Source organism: Nycticebus coucang, chromosome 1, assembly GCF_027406575.1.
Source record: "Nycticebus coucang isolate mNycCou1 chromosome 1, mNycCou1.pri, whole genome shotgun sequence".
NCBI classification, from domain to species: domain Eukaryota; kingdom Metazoa; phylum Chordata; class Mammalia; order Primates; family Lorisidae; genus Nycticebus; species Nycticebus coucang.
The window spans coordinates 160,656,174-160,678,131 of NC_069780.1; the positions used below are offsets into that span (position 1 = coordinate 160,656,174).

General features: G+C 39.7%; 1 protein-coding gene across 7 annotated transcripts in view; it reads right to left on the reverse strand.

Moving 5' to 3' along the window:
- The window catches only part of GHR (growth hormone receptor), a 302,031-nt gene extending 281,842 nt beyond the window's left edge, over positions 1-20,189 (reverse strand). For 2 of the 7 annotated variants that reach the window (XM_053591489.1, XM_053591499.1), the window contains exon 1: positions 19,991-20,187. Coding sequence is in view for 3 of the 7 variants with exons in the window: in XM_053591472.1 (XP_053447447.1) it covers positions 19,127-19,335 (209 nt within the window). In the remaining 4 variants the exon portion in view is untranslated. Of the gene's footprint in view, positions 1-19,126; positions 19,586-19,990 lie in introns of those variants that run through there. The other 5 variants (XM_053591481.1, XM_053591537.1, XM_053591472.1 and 2 more) reach the window with 5 other exon arrangements.
- Positions 20,190-21,958: the final 1,769 nt, after the last annotated feature.

Below are 21,958 nucleotides of genomic sequence, written 5' to 3' on the forward strand. Positions count from 1 at the left end.
TTGAAGAGGGAGGACTTGGAGAGTCTGATCTTTGTCCTCCAACGTGGGCAAGGAAAACCAGCATTTCTACTTTACAGTTACTTTGAATACCAAACAAGAGCTAGCCATAACCATTTCATAAATGAATTCCTTAACTCACTTAGATCACTTTGTAAGTATATAAGAAAAAAATCACTTTCACTAAAGTCACATCAACAAGGATCTTGTGTAAGAAATTGAGATTCCAAATTCAGTATCTATACATATACACAAACCAATAATAACATATTTTCATTCATCTTTTAGTGTCCATCTTTAGATTAAGTTTATAGTTCTACATCCCAAAGTTTTATACCAATGCTTGGGCTTAAGCTCTTAAGATACTAATCAAAGTCCAAGTCACTTATTAAACTGCAAGTGGCCATAAAGCAGACTTAATGCAATTTGTCAGGCATAGCAAACCAAGAAATGACTTGACCTCTGAGCTGTCAGGACCCCTTTGAAAAGCTGAGTAAAATCACCAGAGAAGAGGTTAAAAATCAACCTCACTCTATATCCTTCTTTAAGTCATGGAAAGTGCAGGCATGCTCCTGGTGATTTAAGATTATGAGTGATTATTTACCAAACATTATTTCCTGAGTTTTCCCATGAGGATTTTTAAAAGTTCAAAATGCTATCTTCAGTAATGGGGTTATTATTAATATCCATCCTTTTGGGAATCAAGGTTTTTTTCCTTAAGCAGCTGTCCTGTGACTTACAAAATCCTAAATTCTAGAGAAGTCATTATCACTGTTTTATTAATTGGGCATTACTATTTTATTACTTAAATTTGGCAACATTTTTTCTTCTGGAAAAAATTCTCCTTTCTATATAAATGTATTAAAAATTTAAGGTTTGATGACATTAAGATAATTTCTTTTAAAAAAAATGACCAAGGCAGTGTTGCAGTGTTACCTATTACCACATACTAAATTAACCCAAAATGTGACAGTTTAAATGACAAATATTTATTGTCTTATAGTCCAGGGAGTAGAACCTAAATGCGGCATCTGGGTGGTTCCAGCTCATGGTCTTTCATAAGGTCACAGTCAAGGTACTAATGGGGTACTACAGTCATCTCGAGGCTCCACTAGGGCTGAGAGATCCAACACCAAGCTTATTCTCATGGTGGTTGTAGTCAAGAGGCTTCAGCTTCACGCTGGCTGAGGGCTCCAGATCCAAAACTGCCTGTCAGAACTCCCTCACTTCCTTTCCACATCAGCCTCTCCAAAGAGCAACTCAAAACATGGCAGCTGGTTTCTGCTGGAGTGAATGAATGATCCAATAGGAATAAGAGGCAGAGCCGCCTAGGCAGAGGCCATGGTGCCTTGGAATGAGACATTAGAAATAAGTCACACAATGTTCATGATGCAATGGTACATTTCAAAACTATTAAGAAATGAGTATAATTGTGATGGATGTGTTACTTAGTTCAATGTAAACATTTCACATTGTATATCGAAGCAGTACCCTAAACCCCATAAATGCATCAATGTCCAAAGTTATGATTTAATAAAAAATAATTAATAAAAATAAATAAATAAAAAGAAATAAGTCGCACAAGTTCAGCCCACACTCAAGGGAATTAAACTTTGCTTCTTCAAGGAAGGAATATAAAAGAGCAGCCACATAGGCAGTGGTTAGATCTGGGTTTGAATTATTTATTTATTTATTTATTATTAAATCATAGCTGTGTGCAATCATGGGGCACCATACACTGGTTTTATATACCATTTGACATATTTTCATCACGCTGGTTAACATAGCCTTCCTGGCATTTTCTTAGTTATTGTGTTAAGACATTTATATTCTACATTTAGTAAGTTTCACATGTACCCTTATAAGATGCACCGTAGGTGTGGTCCCACCAATTACCCTCCCTCCGCCCATCCTTCCCCTCCCCTCCCCTGGGTTTGAATCTTGACTGTGCTATTTACCAGCTATGGATCCTTGCGTATATTATTTAACCTCCCTATATCATAGTTTCACCAAATGTAGAATTAGGGGGTATCATGGGGTTTTGAGTGAGATTAAATGATATGTGGGTTTTAGAGACACAAAAATCAATAAATGTTTCCATGTGAACAGAAAAAAATGAAGGCCTCCCAGAAACACTGGGAGCCTAACAAGCCAAACAAGTTGAAACACACATGGGTGGATCAGAAAGGGCGCTGTTGACTGTGTTTCTTGGAAGTCAAATAATGGACCATAACATAGCCTATCTCAAAACTTTTGTAGTGACCTATGTATAATATATAAAAAGACTTGGTATAGACCCTGACCATAGTAAGCATTTCATTTAATGTTGCCAACACACCAGTAATTGCTTAAGTAAACTATTCACTGTCCACTCAGTAGAGAGGTTTTTTATCCTGTAAAAGCTTACAACCTAGCAGTTACAAAAAATAAGTCTGGATTTAGACATAGAGTAGCTAATGTGACTTTTTCTCTAGAAATCAGAAGAATTTCTAAAGAGAGGCAGTCAGATAAGCAGCCTATACAACATAAAAAATATACAGTAGGTTTAGACACTTTGCCTTTCTTTTTTTTTCTTTTTTTTCTTTTTTAAGGAAAAGCTGATTCTTTAACTTAAATTTTCTCAGAAACATTGTGCATAAAACAGATGAAGGTGCAGCTTTGCAGGGCTGGAGGCATATGGTACAGCCAGCCTGGCTGTTACCCCCCAGGTCCTCTGGGGTGGGCTTCCTGGAACACAGTTTGAAAACCTTCATTCACAGATTATTCCTGTAATTAATTATACAAAGGATCAAAGGTGGTGTTTTATAATCCTGTCAACTTAATGTAGCCATGTTAGGAAAAATAAATGGTTTATACATATGTCCTAAAAGGTAACAGTTTTTCTCCTTTAAAAATGTGCAAAATCTGGGTGAGGCCTTGGTGTGTGTCACACTTTATGGGGGCAAGACATGATTGCAAGAGGGACTTTACTCAGTGTAACCTGGCTTATTGTACCCTCAATGAATCCCCAACAATAAAAAAAAAAAAAAATGTGCAAAATCTAAAAGGATTACCTTTTAGTCATTCCCTGCTTATTCCTTTAAGAAAAAAAGCCTGTTTTTGTATGATTGCCTCTTGTATCTTCTTAGAAATTAGATCCGAGCCAATAATTATTCTGAGCCAATAATTTGTACATAAACTGTGTCGTTAAATACTAACTCTAGGCTTCCAACAACTTGTAATCAAAGCAAACATAAACAAAAAACCTTAAAGCCCATTCTTTTCTGAATTTAGAATTAGACGTTGGAGGAATTTCTGCATTGGTTAACCTAGATAGTCATGTTGTTTATCTTCCCAGAGTCAAATCTTGAATAATTTACAAAAATTTCTACTTAACTTCATGCCCAGAGTTCCAAGGCAACCAAGGGTAATTTTCAATTGGGCCACTGCAAATAAAAAGATTAGTCAAAGATATCACTGACTAGTCCATATCCCTCATGTAACATTAAGAAAACAAAACAAAACAAAAAAACAGTAACTATGGAAAGACTGAGAAATGGCAGTTGATTATCTAAAACTCAGACATATTAAAAATAATAAAATACTTTAATTATCCTACAATATCCCACTCTTTGGAAATGCTTGCTTACATGTCTATTTTTAGCCCTGTTTCAAAACTTTACTTATTATTGGAGTATGGATGACTCTCTGAAATCAACTCTCTGTGGTCAACATATGTGGATATTTACATACTTAAAAGATAATAAGTTTTACAAATGGTAGGTAATTTTTGAAAATAATCCACCAATTCTAGGTTGATAATCCAGTTTACTGGGTTCCATGCTTCCAGGCCTGTTACAGTTTTATAATACAGACTTTCTAAATAATTCATCATTAGCAAAAAGGCACTAAGGACAGGGGTTTGGGCAACTGGGGAGGTGAGGAAGTAATTGAGTATGGTATTGACAGTGTAGGCTCAACAGCCAGAAAAAGAAATGTTTTGATCTCACCTTTGTTACTTAATAGCTGTGAATCCCTGGGCAAGTAATAACTCCTTCCGTTTCATTCCCTCAGCTGTCTAAGAGGCTCAAGGCTATGTGCCTTGTAATTAGCAGGAATAAATGTAACCTACACGTACATTGCAGAGACTTGATTTATATAAAATTTAGGGAGTCTTGCTTCTCATTGATGCTCAGGGACATGTTCAAAATCAAATTTATTTCAAGTCATCCCGCAGTTGGGAGTACCTCATAGCTTACTGATGGAGGCTCACTTACACATATGCCCATTGATTATGGTTTTGTTCTTCCTGTGTTAAGAACACATTCTGTGTAAAACATGACATTGGATTCAATATCACTATACTTCCCCTTAAAGAACATACTATCTAGGGCGGCGCCTGTGGCTCAAGGAGTAGGGCTCCAGTCTCATATGCCGGAGGTGGCGGGTTCAAACCCAGCCCCGGCCAAAAAAAAAAAAAAAAAAAAGAACATACTATCTAGTTGCAAAAACCAGTTAGTTTAACACACGAGAGGGCCCACATAAAAAAGCATACACACAATATTAAAAATTATAAAATTAAATGTAATATGGTATTTTGGATTTAATCCTGGAACAGAAAAAAGGAGTTAATGGAAACACTGGGAGTAATCTGAACAAAGTTTGAAATGTAGTTAACACTACTGTATTAATACTGGTGTCTTAGTTATGACAAATATGCCATTTTATGGATGTGATCATCAGGAGAAACTAGATAAGGGATACACTGGAATTCTGTACAATCTTTGCAACTTTTCTATACACCTACAATTAGTTCCAAATGAAAAGTTTATTTAAAAAATAAGATTGTATTATCCAATGCAAGTGACCTGTCCCTTCCCACACATGTCCCCTCCCCCTACTTCGTCACACTGGCTCATGTCTGACCACAGGTACCTGCATTTCTTTGCCTGATAATTCTCTTAGCACCTGGAGACTACTTATCTCTGTCCAGCATCAGTGCCCAGGAATTAACGGCTGATGGGAGCTGGTAAGTAACTATTCAGTCTTTCAAACCTTGGGTGAAACACCTCTTAGATTTATGTTTTGCCCAGGCTCCCAAAGCCTCTCTTGAAAAATTAAACTCCGGTTGCCAATGGCAGTAGCTTGCTTCATACTGTACCCATCTTGACTCATTTCCCTTCCTTATTTTACTTTCCCAGATAAACTCTTTGTACCTTAATCCTGGCTCCTGGTCTGTGCTTCTGGAGGAAATATAAACCAAGACATTGCTCCTCTCACGATATTTGCTAGTGAACTAAAGAAGCTACTAACTATACCAGTTCAAGGTCATTTACAGGCAGGTATTATAGCTGTCCTGAATTATCTTGGTCCCTGAAAAGAGCTCTCCACTCCATACAATGAGAGAACCTCACCAAATTATCACGACATTAGGAATTGACACATGAAAGTCACACATTTTTGCATATGTTGAAGGGAAATACATGTTTGAAAGAATGCTAAGAAACTCCCATTAACTACTAAATACTTTTATTTATTCATTAAGACTTACTGACCATTTTCTACAAAATATAGAGTTAACAAGAGAGAAAAGGTCTCTACATTTCTATCATGGAGATGGACAAAAAAACCCACAAAACAAATTAATAAACAAGATAATATTAGATAGTGATAAATGTCCAGAAAATAAAACTGGGTCACCATGATAGCATGATTTAGTTGGGGAAAGCTAAGTCTAGTCAGGGCTCTGAGAAGACCTTTCTGAGAAAGTGACATTTGAGCTGGGGACTTAAAAGTAAGAAAGAGCCAGTCCTCTGAAAATCTACATATACCAGTTTTCCTTTGATGAATCTTCCCATTATAATATCTTATAGCAAACTTTTTGTAAACAAATACAAAGTTAGGACTAACAAGTGTAATAGCCTCTCATAAATTAATATCTCTATTATCCACAAATTATAGACCTTGATTATTTTAAAACAAGGGGCTTATTTGTTATATATGCATACTGAACTATTTACACGTACAAATAAAAAGACAAGATGTCTGGGGATTTGCTATAAGATATTCAGTGGCAGAGTGGAAAGATGAAACAAGATTAACAAAACATTAATGACTGTTGAAGCTTAGTGATAGGCACCTGGGACCTCAGAATACTATTCTCTTTAGTTTGCATATGCTTAAGATTTTCCATAATCAAAAGTTTTAAAGATAAGCACATATCTAGAAAATAAGAGAATTCTCAAGGTTGTGGGAATCCCATCTCACCAAATTTCCACCAGCAAATTAGAAGGAGAAGCGGGAATGGTGGCCAGTGAAATCATGAACATGTAAGGAACATCTAAGAGATCTGAGCAAAGGAGATTACTTGATATCCTTTCAGTGGAGTGCTGAGGCCCCTGGGGATTAGCTGATCCTATAGGAAGTTAAGAGTCTCTGTCTTTGACTGGATTATTTTACAGCACTGAGGAGTTAGAAGTTAACTTATATAAATTTTGAGCCATGAAAACAATGCTTGTCCATGCAAATGCAAATCAGTTGTGTCCATTAGAATGCAATTGATTTTTGCCCTATAGATAGAGCAGATATGGCAAATTCATTTCAACATTTCTTTGTTGTACATACATTTGTGTTTCTTTGATTTCTTTTTACAAACAATAAGAACATCTTTTCAGGTTCCCTCATCAATTAATATCTGTATTATTTTACATCTGTTCTGTTCATTTTATATCTGCACAATTTTACCTTTTTAGAAAATTATCCTTTAATAAATGTAGGCAATTTTAAAGTGCTAAAGTAATGAGAAAGCATGCATGTATGTGTATATTTTGTATATGTCTTGAAAGTCATGGGCTAAAGCACTGTTAGGCTTCTGGGTGCATTCCTGTAGATACCCACACTTACAACAGGTCATCAGAGGCTGCTCTTTACTCAGAAAGGTCTTTGGCCATCATCTTCACCTCTCTACTGGCCAACTTCGCTTAACTCCTCACCTAACAAAGACCTCCCATCACTGTCAGATGGAATTCTCTCTTGGAAACATCCACATCTAGAAATGACTTTTAGTGTTGACTTTATTAAAATCCAAATTTGATAAGCCACCAATAACCATATGGATATGTCTTGTATTTTTACTATATGACAATTATCTAGGCACACTGACAGAAAAGTCACACAAAACCAATATCTGGCTAGCACTACTCTTTTGGGGGGCAATTTCAATAGTTCAAGCAAAACAAACACTTCAGGGACTCATTACAGCCCTATTTTGGTTGACTGGGGAAAGGAAGAGGAAAAAAAAACAAACCCAGCAATTGGTTGGTATCTGCTGGGTCTTTTATGAGAGGAGGTTTTAAGTCTTTGTTCTTAGGGCCTCTCAGATGGGCGGTGCAGAGAATTGTCTGTCCGTTCAGTGTTTCATACGTGTCAGACACTGTTTGGACTCATTTAAACTACAATGCTATCGAGACTTAAGAATCACCACCCCCATTTTGCATATAAAACTCAATGAGTTTAACTTACTGAGAATCATAAAGATGGTAAATGAAGACAGGCAGAGCTGGTTTCAAATCCAGTTGGACAAGCCAGATTTGCATGTTTCCAAAGCCCACTCCGTGCTCTTTCCAGAATGCCAACCTACCAGTAGGCTTTCACAGCATTCAACATTTTAACAGGTATCTGACAACCCTAATTCACCGGCAAATCTGTGTGTGTTCCCAGCACAAAAACTGCTAATCAAGAGTCAGTTGTCTCAATCCACAATCCACCCACTCAGATTAACACAGCTCACTGTCATGTCATCCTCCCATATCAAAGACAGGTAAACACCATGCTATTCCATGGTTATATCCATGTTAACAGGAGACACTGTGGTGTAGTGGAAAGAGCCCTTGAAAGAAAGTGGAAAGAACTGAGTCATAAATCTGTCACTGCCACTGTGAAGTTTAATCCTAAAAGGAAATCTTGTCAGTTCTCTATAGATAAAGCGAGGATATTAGACTCAAAAGTTTTCAGTAGAGGTCTATTGGCACTTGAGAAGGCATCAATCTTCCTTGGGTAGGATTGTCCCTGGTATTACAGAAATTCAGTATCCCTGACTCTGGGAACTGAAAGCCTATAACTCTTTTCGGTCCTTACACAACTCTATTTCCAAATAGAGTTCTGCACTACCTAGCAGAGAGGCGGTGCCTTGGATGAGAATCACTGGTGGAGGATCTCAAGTACTACAAGGGACTATAGCTCTGATGGGCCAGGATTATCAACTTTAGCATGTGGCATGGAAGTGAGGGTGGAGGAAGGAATCTCAGGCCAACTCCACTGTCCTAAGGCCCACTCAAGACTGTATGCTTGAAAGGAAGCCATACTGTTGGAAATCTACAATAGGCCTCTTGGAATATTGTTCAAAAAAGAAGTTTAAAAATTGAATTCACATAATGTTCAGAAAGAGAAGTATGCTGAAGTTCCATGCAGCAGCCACCACCATCTAGCAAGCACTAGGCTCAGGGCAGCCACATAACAGTCTTCACCAAGGAATGGGCCTATGGGCAACATCTGTAATAGGTAATGGGAAGCGCTTCCAGGGGATAACAAATCCACAGTCCAGTACACCCTGCCTGCTTCTTGTTACCATTAACCCTAGTGAGCTCCAGATATGCCTCCTGGTCCCTGGTTCCCAATCTCCCCGCATGAAATTACTCCAATCCTACTACTTGTCAAAAATATTTACTATGTCTTAAGGCCTGACCCAGTAGCCACTTTACTCATTAAGGCTTCTTCTCCAGATCTTCCAGTTGATTTATAAATGCTAAATAAATATAGAATTTATAGTCTACAATAGTTGATGACTATTTATAGTCTATAATAGTTGATGACTATACAATTTAATGAATTGTATAGTCATCAACTATTATAGACGAAGTCAGTCAATTAAGTTTGTGAAGTTGTCCTAGAAAAAGTGCAACATACCTCATTGCTGAATACCACTACAGTCACTTTCAAAGTACTCCCCTTGGAAAGCAATGCACCCTTGCCAATGCCTAGTCTACGCAACAAAGCACTTTTTCTAGGATGAGTTCATGAACTTAATTGTCATACCTGGTACGATGACAGCTGTGAAAGCCACTCCAGAAAAAGAGTTCCAAAATTGCTTTGAAGGGTGGACTAGGCTCTTGCGTCAGGGCATAGCTTCCCAAGGGGAGTACCTTGAATGTGACTATAGCAATATTCAGCGATGAAGTATACAGCACTTTTTCTAGGATGAATTAATTGCCTAACTTCATAATCACACCACACACTTTCATAGTATTGCTTTCCCAGTTTGAATACCGGGTCCCAAAGTTAAGGCTCATGTTTTATACTCCTTTTATATTCCCCAGTGGCTAGCACATTCCTGGGAACACAAAATGGCTCAATAAATACATATTCTTCCTTTGATTTTTCACAGTGATACCAAAAATACCACTAGCTTGGCCAAAGTTATATCCTGTAGGCAAAAACAAAAACAAAAACACTATTCAGTGTCTTTTCCCATAATTCTCGAAGTATTTTACGGATGATATAATTGATTCCCACATATTCTATATGCACTAAAAAAAATAAAAACATGAAACTTTATAGGACAAAAGTAACAGAGTTAAAACTAACACGTCATGTCCCTAATGAGCATATAGCAAGACCTGGCAAAGTGGACATGTTTCCCAAGTCCTACGGACTCCTAGATTAAAATTTAAAACCTGTATACATCTTGTTTCAAATAATTTAAACATTCGAAATGTTTCCAAAGCTCCAAACAGTATTCACCTTGGAAAGCTGGTCATCTAGGCTGGGTGCCATCACTAATCTAAGGAGAAAGAAAGTAAATATGCTTTGAGAGCTTAGATAGATCTTAGTTACCACCTGATCCAACCCACATATCTTTGCCTACAAATTCTCCACATACTTCTTGTCAACACTTCAGTATCTTTCTGTGTTTTACTACAAGCTAAGGCCACCTGTTAAATATTTGTTGAATGCCTAGTTTATGAAAAGCAAGCATTATTTTGCTAATGTCTCCAAAGGAAATAAAATGCTACATTGCTGGTATGAAAGAAGTCATTCTCGTTCCTTCTTAGTTCTCTTTCTTTTAATCTTTCTGACATGCGAAGCATAAAAATGGTATCTTCAATGGATATCACATATTATATGGCCCTAAAAAAGAGTGAAATCCTGCCATTGACAACAACAACATGGGTAGAACTGGAGAGCACTGTGTTAAGTGAAATACGCCAAGCACAGAAATCACATGTCCTCACACAGATGTGGGAGGGAGCTAAATATTAAAACAATTTATGTAGAGAGGTAGAGAGTAAAATGATGGCTTCCAGGTGCTTGGAAGGTTAGCAGAAGGAAGGGGATAAAGTGGAGATGGTGCAAAAGTATAGTTGGATAGTTAGACAGAATAAACAACATTTGAAAGCACAACAAAGTAACTATAATTAACAATAAATTAGGGTACATCAGGGGTGGGGAAACTTTTATATTAGAAGGCTGCATTAATTTATAATCAAATAGGGATGCATTCAGAAACCTTTACATTAGAGATACTTAAAAATGTACGTCATTTTGTGAAAATCTAACTAATATGTTCTTAACAATTTCAATAAATAAAGACTTTTTATTAATTTTAAAGTTTACACACCTTTAATGACTTGTGCTTTTTTCCTTATAATTTTTATTTACTATCCTACCAATTTTTTAAAATCTGAGAATATTATGAGGGTAGAAATCTTTTGGTTGTATGAATTGCCTTTGTATAGTTTGAATCAGAGTTATAAGCATGCCCGTCACCTGTTCCATAATATGGACCCATAAGAAGTGAACTTATCCCTTCCCTCTTCCCCCCTCCCACCTGCTTGCTTTCAGTTGAGTTTTACTACCAAATTTGCACCATGGGCGTTTATCAATTAGTTCCAATGTAATAGTGAGTATGTGTGGAATTTATTTTTCTATTCTTGTAATACTTCACTTAGAATAATGGTCTCCAGTTCTATCCAGGTTGATACAAAAAATAACGCCATTTTCTTATGGCTGAGTAAGTACTCCACGGTGCACATATACCACATTTTATTAATCCACTCATGTACTGATTAGCACCTTGGGTTGATTCCACATGTTTGTGATTGTGAATTGTGCTGCTGTAAATATTCAAGTGCATGTGTCTTTCTGATGAAATGACTTTTTTTCCTTTGGGTAAAACCCAATAATGGGATTGTTGAATCAAATGATAGGTCTACTTTTAGTTCTTTGAGATATCTCCACATAGCTTTCCACACACATTGTACTGGTTTGCAGTCCCACCAAGAGTGTATAATAAATCTCCTCTTCAAATCCATACCAGCATCTATTCTTTGAAAAGTATACTATAATAGACACTGAGGAAAAGAATCCTAATTCAATAAATGATGCTAAGAAAATTGGATAGCCACATATAGAAGACTGAAACAGGATTCTCACCTCTCACCACTCACAAAAATTAATTCACAATGAATAACAGACTTAAATGTAAGGCATAAAAACTATATGAATTCTAGAAAAAACTACTGAAAAACAGTTAGCCTAGGCAAAGAATTTATGAAGAAGACTCCAATGCCATTGGAGTCAACAAGGCAACAAGAAAAATTAACAAATGGGACCTTTTGAAGTTTTGCATAAAAGTATTCTATTAAGTTAAAGGCTAATTCATAGTGCCAGTCTGTTACAGTTCTCCTTGAAAGAGGCAGTTCTTCACATTTTGAAATGTTATTGGTGTCTAAGCATCCTCCAACTTCAACAATGCATTCTTCCACAATTTCTCTATCATTGAATGGCTTCTCCAGTTCCCCTTAAGTATATAAGCTACTTTACAAGTTGCTTCAGTGGCATTATTTCCAGGTCATATTGCTGCTTGAAAGAATTATCTTCACTTTTGTTTTTCATCTTTTAATTTCTGCAACACAACGTTTTATGCTTCCCCTTTTAATTTAAAATATTTGTTTGTGGTCCCTATGAGTGCTATAATGCTAATGAGCATTGAATTTCTTTAATGTTGATAATTGCAGTTATCGCCAAGCAAGAAAATTATCTTATTGTTAGCATAAGCAAGATAATATTGCAATTCCCAATCCTTATTAAAAAATACGTTTTCTTCCTTCAGCTTTTTCTTGGTCTTCTTTGATATGTTGGGCTGTTAAGCAGAATTTTTAAATACTGTCAAGCTGTACAACTATTCACAAATTCCACTTTGAACAGAAACACAGTGCGCCACTGTCAAAGGCTGATAACAGACTGACTACTCAACCACCATAAATTCTTGCCAACCAGGCTTGTTTGGCTATTGTGCCAGTCAGGCAGAGAAAGTTAGAAATAAATCATGGGTATAGCAGCTATCAACTTAGCCTTAATTTCTTATTAATGTTCTGATTTTGCTGATCAATATGGGAGTATTATTTTATTGAAACCTATTTTATTCTTTGGTATTTTAATACATTCACTTTGAAAAGTAAAATTAAAATATAGAAAATGAACAAAAATACAGGATGGCCACCCTGTATATTAATAAAATGAAAGGATTTGGATTCAGTCAAAGGGCCACACTTAAAGATCTAGAAGACCACATGTATCGTTAAGGCTCCATGTTCCTCACCTCTTGTTCATACTTTAAAATAACTAAAAGAGTGGAACTGAAATGTCCCTAACAGAAAGAAACAATAAATGCCCAAGATGATGGATATTTCACTTATTCTAATTTGATTAATTCACATTGTATACCTATATCAAAACATCACATATACCCTATAAATATATACAACTATTAATGCACCTATAATAATAAAAATTTTAGACAATTAGGTATTTTAAAAGATAGTGTCTTTTCTTTATCTGTTATCATTTTGACCAGAATTCTAGTATCTTCTTCTACCCTAGGGGAAGAAGCCATTGGAGAGGCTTTCCGTTGGGAGTCCATTTCAAATATCCTTCACATATAACTCTGCTGGACTATTCCTCACTTTGCTTGGCCAAAATGAGGTTTTCTAAGACCAATCACATAGCTTGAAGATGTCTGGAGTCGAAGCTGATAGAGTGATGAGGATCCTATACCATCATACTGATCAAGAGCAAGGCTGCCTTCTGACTAATGGCAATCAGAATTGGAGGTCTGACTCGCGATTTCCACCAGTCATCATTAAATTTAAGATGACAATGTACTGCATCAATTATGTGTCTTTTGTTTCAATAAGCACAGGGAAAGATCTGTGACTCTGTACTTTTGTTTATATGGCAACTCATATAAGATACACATCAAAAAACAGATGTAACACTTACTATAATAAAGTACATTTTTAAATCAAGAAAAGAATAAGTATTTTTATTTGTACAAATAACTCTATTATATGTCTAATCTACTGTATACAAAAGAAATATAGAGGAGCAAGAATGGACAGAGGAATATCCAATGTACTCCATACTAGTATGAAATCAATATATAAACAATTACATGTTCCTAAGAACAATAAAACGCTATTACAGTTCAGTTTGGGGTAGGGAGCAGAGCAGAGGGAGGGAGGGCACGAGGCGGGATCTCACCTAATGTGCACATTGTGAGGGTGTATAACACGCCCCCTGGGGGAGAGGCTCTTTCCACAAATGGAACTTTGCTCTGAAGTGAGAACAATGCAACCTAAATATTGTACCGTTGTATTGCTTTGAATAAAGTTAAAAAAAAAAAAAAGACATAGAGGGAATTCTTCCAAGAGTTCTTAATAGGCTACTTAAATGTTTCATTTCGTAAACAAGTGAGGAAACAATCAAGGAGTCACTATAGCAAATGTCACTACAGCAGGATGTCTATGACATAAATGTGTGTAAAAGTATCCATTCAATTTGCAAAATCTTTACGTGTTCTATCACATTCTTTTTTTTTTGTAGAGACAGAGTCTCACTGTACCGCCCTCGGGTAGAGTGCCGTAGCGTCACACGGCTCACAGCAACCTCTAACTCTTGGGCTTACGCGATTCTCTTGCCTCAGCCTCCCGAGCAGCTGGGACTACAGGCGCCCGCCACAACGCCCGGCTATTTTTTTGTTGCAGTTTGGCCGGGGCTGGGTTTGAACCCGCCACCCTCAGCATATGGGGCCGGCGCCCTACTCACTGAGCCACAGGCGCCGCCCTCTTTACGTGTTCTAATGCTGAAAGAGGGCTTCATCAGGGTATTCTCTACTACCTGAGCACGATGACTGGAAAGTGAGTTCTTCCTGGAAGTCCAGCTAGGTGGACATTTGTTTAAACAAATTCACAATTTGGGAAATATAATACATTGGGATTATAATTATACTAGTCTAAAAGAATAGTGGCTGAAGTCTAGTTCATAACAAAAGAAGCAAGCCCTAATCAAAGCAGTGTACACATATGGAAGTTTTAAGGGCTCTGGAGAAGAAATTATCTGCTGATTTTGGAATGGAGCATTTGAAGGTAAATTTAGATGCTAATTAAAAACACACATCCCAGTAATTTCTGACAAAATCACTGCTTCTTATGGAGCATTACCAAGTAAAATTAGTGTCTGACTTACAATTTTATTTGCCTACAATAAAAGGCAGGGAGAAGCACTGAAGAAAAGCTGAGACTGAACAACAATGCCTCTGTCGTCCTTCTTTTAAGACACAGGTACTCATCACTGAATCGTCTTCAGCCCAAAGCAAAAACAACACAGAAGAAAACTGGCGCAGGCAGACTTTCTGCCTTGGATCGTGATGAGTTGCCCTGTTTCGGGGTGGAAGCTGGAAGCACAGTTGTGATAAAAATTTTATCTGTTTTACTTAAATGACTAAAAAATTCATGGTGACGGAATAAAATAGCCACTTTCTTTATACTTAAATTCAAAAGAAGAAAGAGATTTGATAATTACATAAATTCAAAGCACAGCCCTGAAAAGAATCTTAAGGGGTTGACTTGTTTACTCCTCTTTTTTGTTTGTTTATTTTTAACATGTAAAAATTTGAAGCCAGGAAGGTTAGTCTGCAAAAGTACAAAGCCCATTAGAGGCAGGGACCCAGGCTTCCTGATATCATTCCAACTTAAAAACAAACATTTATCAATGAAGACATAATGCAAAGAGGTGAAGTAAATTATCTCAATGCAAACACACACACACACACATTTAGGGGGACAGCATGGCAATATTTCATCTAACAGCATAAGACTGTCATTGTCCCCTTGTCTTAACCTAAGGTCTCTTCACCAAACCAGGGTCTTCAGACAGGCCCAGGTGTCAGTTTATGTCACACCTATTAACTGCCAAGAAAAAGTGGTCCTTTCTCCACATTCAGACTTGCTAAAATGACAACACTGTCATCATCATTGACCTTAAATATTTCTTCTAGGAAAACACTGCAGCGGCAGATTCTCAGCTGGTTTTAAGGGGAACTAATAATTCGGTTGGGAAGCCCAAGACAGATGCATAAAAGAGAAAGCAATCCTATCAGGTCGGTGCCTAAGGCACAGTTTAGGCCCTGAATGCTACATGGAAGGTAGGCATTATAATTTTCACAAAAGAAAAAAGTCAATCTCAGAGGAACTACCTTGGATGTAGGCGGTGAAGGCCACATTCAAAAGGCAGGTCAATGGGCCCCAGCATGCTTATCTTTGAGCCACACTCTCTCCGCTGTAAAAGCCAGCTTGGCTGCCTTCCTCCAAGGCAGCTAGGGGTAGCAGAGTCTTTGCCTAACTCCTATCCAGACACACAATGGGACATGGCGTCTTCAGTTCATACTGATGCTACACTCTATCCATTTACGGGACATGAGGACTTTAGATTTTCCTGTGGCATTAGCAAGACATTTACCTCCTAAGAAAAAGTAGACTGTTGACATAGTCATGTCTTGTATGTACATCTTATATCCCAGTTGCCTGAGGAAGCATTTCTGTCTGCTGAACTTGCACTTCACTTACGGCCAGATGGTATTCTCTCTGGGACTTGGGCAGAGGAAGCTTTTGATAAATGCCTGATTGCTAGTATTAACTCATGCTCATGAAAGCATACACAATAAGGTCTATGCAACATATATATCATAGTCCCTACGTGCGACATGTAGCTTCAACTTATTTACCTTCAGAATATTCTACATCTGGTATTTTTTGATAGGGAGAAATTAAGAAGCTATCTGCATTGCATATAGAATTTTATTTACTTGTACAATATTATGCTTTTCATAGATTCATAATAAGTTCAGGCTTGAGAAAGCATTTTGAAGCTATTATCATAATGCTTTGACTATGGATGACTAATAATCTGAAAAGAACAAGCTGTTATCTTTACAGGTTTGAAATTAGTCAACAGTATAATGAAATGGCTAGGAAGCTCATGAATATTAAATGTTCTTAATAGATATAGGATGTCTGGGACTAAGTCTTCCAAATGCTTGTTTTAGACAAGAACATTTAGAGGAATGGAGAGAATGTAGAATCTCAGGCATATTGTCAGTGGAGAGGCGGGTGTAACCCCATAGTCGGTGAGGAACAGCTGCAAATATAGGCAAAAAGAATTCAGGAAGGAGCATAGTATTTTTTTTCAAGTCTAGTATTCAAAGGGAAGAGAGGTTAGATTCACAGTCTTCAACTCTAGCAACTGAAAAGCAGGCAAATAAATGAAAGAAAATGTTGAGTCAGTACAAGGCAGAAATGAAAACCTCTTAGAATGGACTGGCCAGCAAGAAATTGACATTCTTAACTTATTGTTTCCAAAAAGAAATAGTGTAGCCCCTTTTCATGGATTTAAGAGTGAAGATTCAAGCATGAGATAGTTACCTCTAAAGTTAGTTAACATCCTAACCAACCATTTTACTGGGCATGCTATTTACATTGTATCTGTTCCAGGTTAAAAAAAAAATCACTTGCCAAAAAGACATCCTGTACTGTCTTGTTTACACAATTGGCTGAGGGAGGACTCTGGCTTCATCAAGCTTGACTCCAACCAACTCAAGATTCAGTGATTAGGTTATCTGAATGCTTATATTATTTACACCATTAGAGCAAAGTATAGGGGTCTTTTTTAAAGAAAAAGCAATGGATGGTACAGACACATGAGAGCACACTAATAAGTTATTTGTATTACTGACATTTAAAAAAATCTGTACTTTAAAAGCAAGTCAAGTCCCCATAATTACACAATTTACCAGAGGAATGACCAAAGAAGCTTAATCTTCAGGTTAGCAGATTAACAAACATAATCCATGCTTTTTTCCCTCTAAGCTAAACAATTTGCTATCTCATATTCTCACTGTATCACTCACACTAATCTTTACATTAACAGTGCTTGCCGATGATAGCCGAAAAGGCCCACCAAATTGGACTAACTTCAAGATTAGTTTCCATACTAGCGTGCTTCATGGGCTTGGCAGAAGCCCACTGCACTGTAGCTCCATTTGTTACATTACGCTATAAACATTATGTCTTGAGCTAACAAGATACTCAACATAACAATCCATAGGTTACCAAGCACTGTAAACATCTTACTAATACAGGCACCAGACATCACATAGAGAAAACCTCTAGTACCCATTTTAAAGTGGTTTATGATTGGAGTCTGCTATTTAAAAACTAATAATCAAAAACCATGGCATTTATGAGGCAAAGTTATGTTCAGTTTGAAAAAAGTACTCACGTTGTCACTTTGTCATTGTGTTATGGACATTTATTTCACACCTTTGCCTAATAAGTGTTGGCTTCCATGGCATTCAGGAGACCAAAATTATAATTTCACTGTGATGTATTTATTTCCACCACCACCACCCCCCCAAAAATAATGCTGGCTTACCAATTTTCCTTAGATTAATGTGAAACAAAAAGTTTACAAGGGCGAAAGCAGGTGAGGGATAGGACAAGCTTTTAAAAATATTAATGATGGGCGGCGCCTGTGGCTCAGTGAGTAGGGCGCCGGCCCCATATGCCGAGTGTGGTGGGTTCAAACCCGGCCCCGGCCAAACTGCAACCAAAAAATAGCCGGGCATTGTGGCGGGCGCCTGTAGTCCCAGCTACTCGGGAGGCTGAGGCAAGAGAATCGCGTAAGCCCAAGAGTTAGAGGTTGCTGTGAGCCGTGTGACGCTACGGCACTCTACCCGAGGGCGGTACAGTGAGACTCTGTTTCTACAAAAATAAATAAATAAATAAATATTAATGATGTTTTCCAAGAGTCTGTAGGCTCAAATACATCCTTCCAGATTCATCCAAAGCTCCTTCTGAAGGGAAACTGTAAATGACTGGAGAGCCCTCAAAATTTAATCTGGGAACAAAAAGTTTCATTTTTCCCAAAAGAAGATAGAACTCCCAATCACAGAGCAAATGGAACTAACAACACTGTCTGCTATTATCGTTTTATTTTGTTTGGATCCAGCATTTTAGCTGCTGGAAATGTTTTAATAGTTCTCTCTTCCAAGGCACAGGGGCATCCCCAGAAAAAGGGACTCCTAGGGTGAACCAGGTGGAAACAAGCCTGGGAAACAGTTGCTAGGGTTGTCACAACATCCCAAGTCTGTGAGGAAAGTGTCTTCTCAGGCACACATGCCAGGGATCTAAGGGTAAACACCCCTGAGACCATCCACTCCCTAATTACTGTGGACAGCAGCACCTTGGAAATCTCAAATCACAGCTGCAACCTGCTATCTCGGTGGTTCTGTGGCGACAACTACACACATCTCCTAGATCTCTCAAACGTGCTCCCGTGCTGTTCTCCTGAGACTCCAGAAACCTCTATTTCCAGCTCTCAGACTCTGAAATACATGGGTTTAGGCATTTTAAAGCCCATCGTACTTAATTCTGTGCGGGAACTTCTGTGAATTCTCAACCTTCTGGCCTCCCGTTACCTTTTATGTCCCTTCCAAGTTCTCCTGGCGGCACAAACAGGCGGGACAGCACCTCAATGGCCTCTTCCTCCCCCACCCACCCCCACCCCCGCACACCCTACTGGCTCAGGCGCCAACACGCCTCCCCAGGTGCACACACGAGCGCACACACAGAGCACACTTACACCCATTCGATACATGCAGCCAGCGCCAAACCACGAACCCCTGCAGCCATTCGGGCAGGCGTCCCCCCTGGGGCTATATATAAAGCAGTCGCCCCAAATAGACTTCCCCACGCACCTGCAAGGGGGTGACCCTGCTCCGCACACTCTTGCTGCCAGCGCCCTCCCCCTAAACTCGTGGATACCCCATTCATTCGCAGCCTTCAGGTGTAGGGCAGTTCTGTCAAAACTTTTTCTTTTCTCTCTCTTTTTTATTCTGAGCCTGGATGATTTCATAACCACAAGTGTGTCCCAGACTGGAAGAAGTCGGCTTGCCACAATTTCCATCCACTCCAGTTCATAGGCACTGGTGGCTGTGACCCTCCTGACCCCAGATGCACTTGTGCCCAATACGCAGCTGCAGTCCGCACAAACACGCAAAAGGCGGCTCTTGGGGGAAGAAACGCCGGTGTGGCAGCTCACTGCAGAATCACCCGGGTCTCTCTCAAGCTCCTCCTGGGACCTTTCCCTGTTGGGCAGCGGCAGCTTCAGCAGTTCCTGCCCCTGCCCGACTGATGATGTCAAACAGAAACACACTCGCTAAACTTTTACGACTTTAACAAAATTGTCTTCGGAGGAAACCCCTCCATGCACCGCACACACGGGTTGGAGCTGGCGCCAGCTTGGGGTGTTTAGCCCATCGCCCCCAACTGCCTGCCCCCCCCCAAATTCCAGACACACACACACACACACACTCTCACGTCCCCAGTACAGATCGTGTTACAACAACCCACCAACAGAAAACACTTCTTTGCTAGGAGGAGGGGAGCGCAGCCAACCCTCAAGTCACCCGGAACAAAATTATCCGTTTAAATACATAAGACAGATCCCCTCCCCCCATTTTCATAAACAACTGGCGTCCCAGAGTCCACTTCCAGGCCCTCTGGCCCAAAAGGAGGTAAAATAGAGAATAAGAGCCCGATTCCCTAAAGCCCCTCAGTACCTCCGAGCCGAGCCTCTGTAGAGAGCGCGCAGGTTCGCGTCGGGGCTGGGGCCGATGGCGCCGGGGGCCTTCGGCCCGCGTGGCCCCCGCCCGGGGTCCCCGCCACCGCCTGGGCTCAGCAGCAGCAACCGCCGCCACCTCTGCCGTAGCAGCCGCCGCTGCCTCCGCCGCCGCCGCTCCCCAGACCGCCTCCTCTTCCCATGGCTGCGCCCTGCTTGGCAGCTCGCGGGCTGTCAGCCTTGGGGAGGAGGGAGGAGGAGGCGGGGTGAAACGGGAAGAGAGGATGGGAGGGGAGGGGTAGGAAAGGCCGCCGCCGTTCACCAAGGGTCACGCCGGGCCTGTCCTGCAGCCCCCCAGATCCGGACTGCCGAAGCCAGGGAAAGCGGGAGTTCAGGGAGGCCGGTTCGAGACCCGCAGCGGAGAGACCGAGCGCGTTCCGGTCCACGCATTCCGAGGAGCTAGGATAAAGCTTTCCCGGCCAGGAGTTGGAGTTGGTGCGTGTCACTCTCATCTGGGCTGAGCAGCTCCTCCTAGGGGAAAATATTGGTAGTTGCCAGACACTTCCTCTCCACCCTCTCTTGTTCCCCAAAAGAAGGCAGGACTGAGAAGAGCGTAAGTGTGCTCAAAAAATTCAAGGGAGCCCTCACAGAGAAGTTAGCTATCTGCAAGAATGGGGCGAAGAACCAGAAGGATAGCTTGGAAAGCGTGCTTAGCCAACCAAACATTCCCTCTCCACCCGCAACCAGTTTCCAAGCTCCTGCTCACTAGGGCATGGTGAAAAGATGGTTGAAAGTATCCTTCTGGACATTATCGCAGAGGTTAGAAAACAGAGACCGAGAAGTTAACTAATTTACCCAGGGCACACAGTAGGTTAGCAGAGAGGTATGTCTGGAAGCCAGAGGTCAGGGCTGCAGGGAGAGCAGCCTTGAGTGGGAGCTAGGGAAAGGGTTTTAGCTGCCTGGCACGGGACATCTGTGACATCTGTCAAATGTGAGTCTTGCTTACCTCATTCCACTCTTGGGAAAATAAAGTGAGACAAGAAGTTGTGCTACAGAAAATTAAAGTTGTGAATCAGTGTATCATTTCTGTAACTCGCCAAACTTCCAGTCACTACCTGTTTTTCTAAGCAAAGAGAGGAAAAGTCCGCTCCAGGTTGTCTCAGATCTGAAGAAGCAGCCATTCCTGTGATATTTTATCCTTTACTCTCTACTGACTCAGTTGTAACATCACTGATCTATAAGATTCTAACAGCTTCAGCTTACTAAAAGGCATTTTTCTTACAGGCCTACTAGACACAAAACCACGTTTACATCCACAAAAAATTGTTTAAACAATCTTAAGAAATGAAGACATTTCTAGCATTCAAATAAAAAACCCACAGAGCATTGAAGTACTGTAGTAAATGGGTGGCAAGACTTGGGGAAAAAAACACAGGACCAAAGACTTAGAGGTAGCAGAGACCACATAAGACACCCCTATGTTCAAAGGAACTGAAAAAGTGAAAAACTCCTTTCCTTAGAACGCTTTCAGAGGCTCAGCACTCTAACTCTTCCAAACAAAGACACCTAGAATTTATGAAGAAGGAAAGATTCTGGAAAGGGGTGCTTTTTATTACAATCCCACCTTGGAGTAGGAACTGGGATGGTTATTGATCTTGAATTGGTTCTATTCTATCCCACTGAAGTATAAGGAAGCATTCTTTCCTTAAGACTTTTCCCCAATCCACTGATTTTTGGGGGTTTCCACAGCCTGCTGAAACATGCTTAACGGTGTCTGGAGCTTTTAAAAAGGGAGGTAACCCACACTGGAAACCCAATTTGGAAAAGCAAAAGATGAGGGCACAGCCAGGCAAAACTCCTGCCATGTAGTCCTTTCATGCCAATCTGGCAGAAAGGGCAATCTTGGCCAAGTGAAGACCAGGCAGTCTTCAAATGCTGACTCCAGTCCTGTCTGAGATGACCTTCCAAG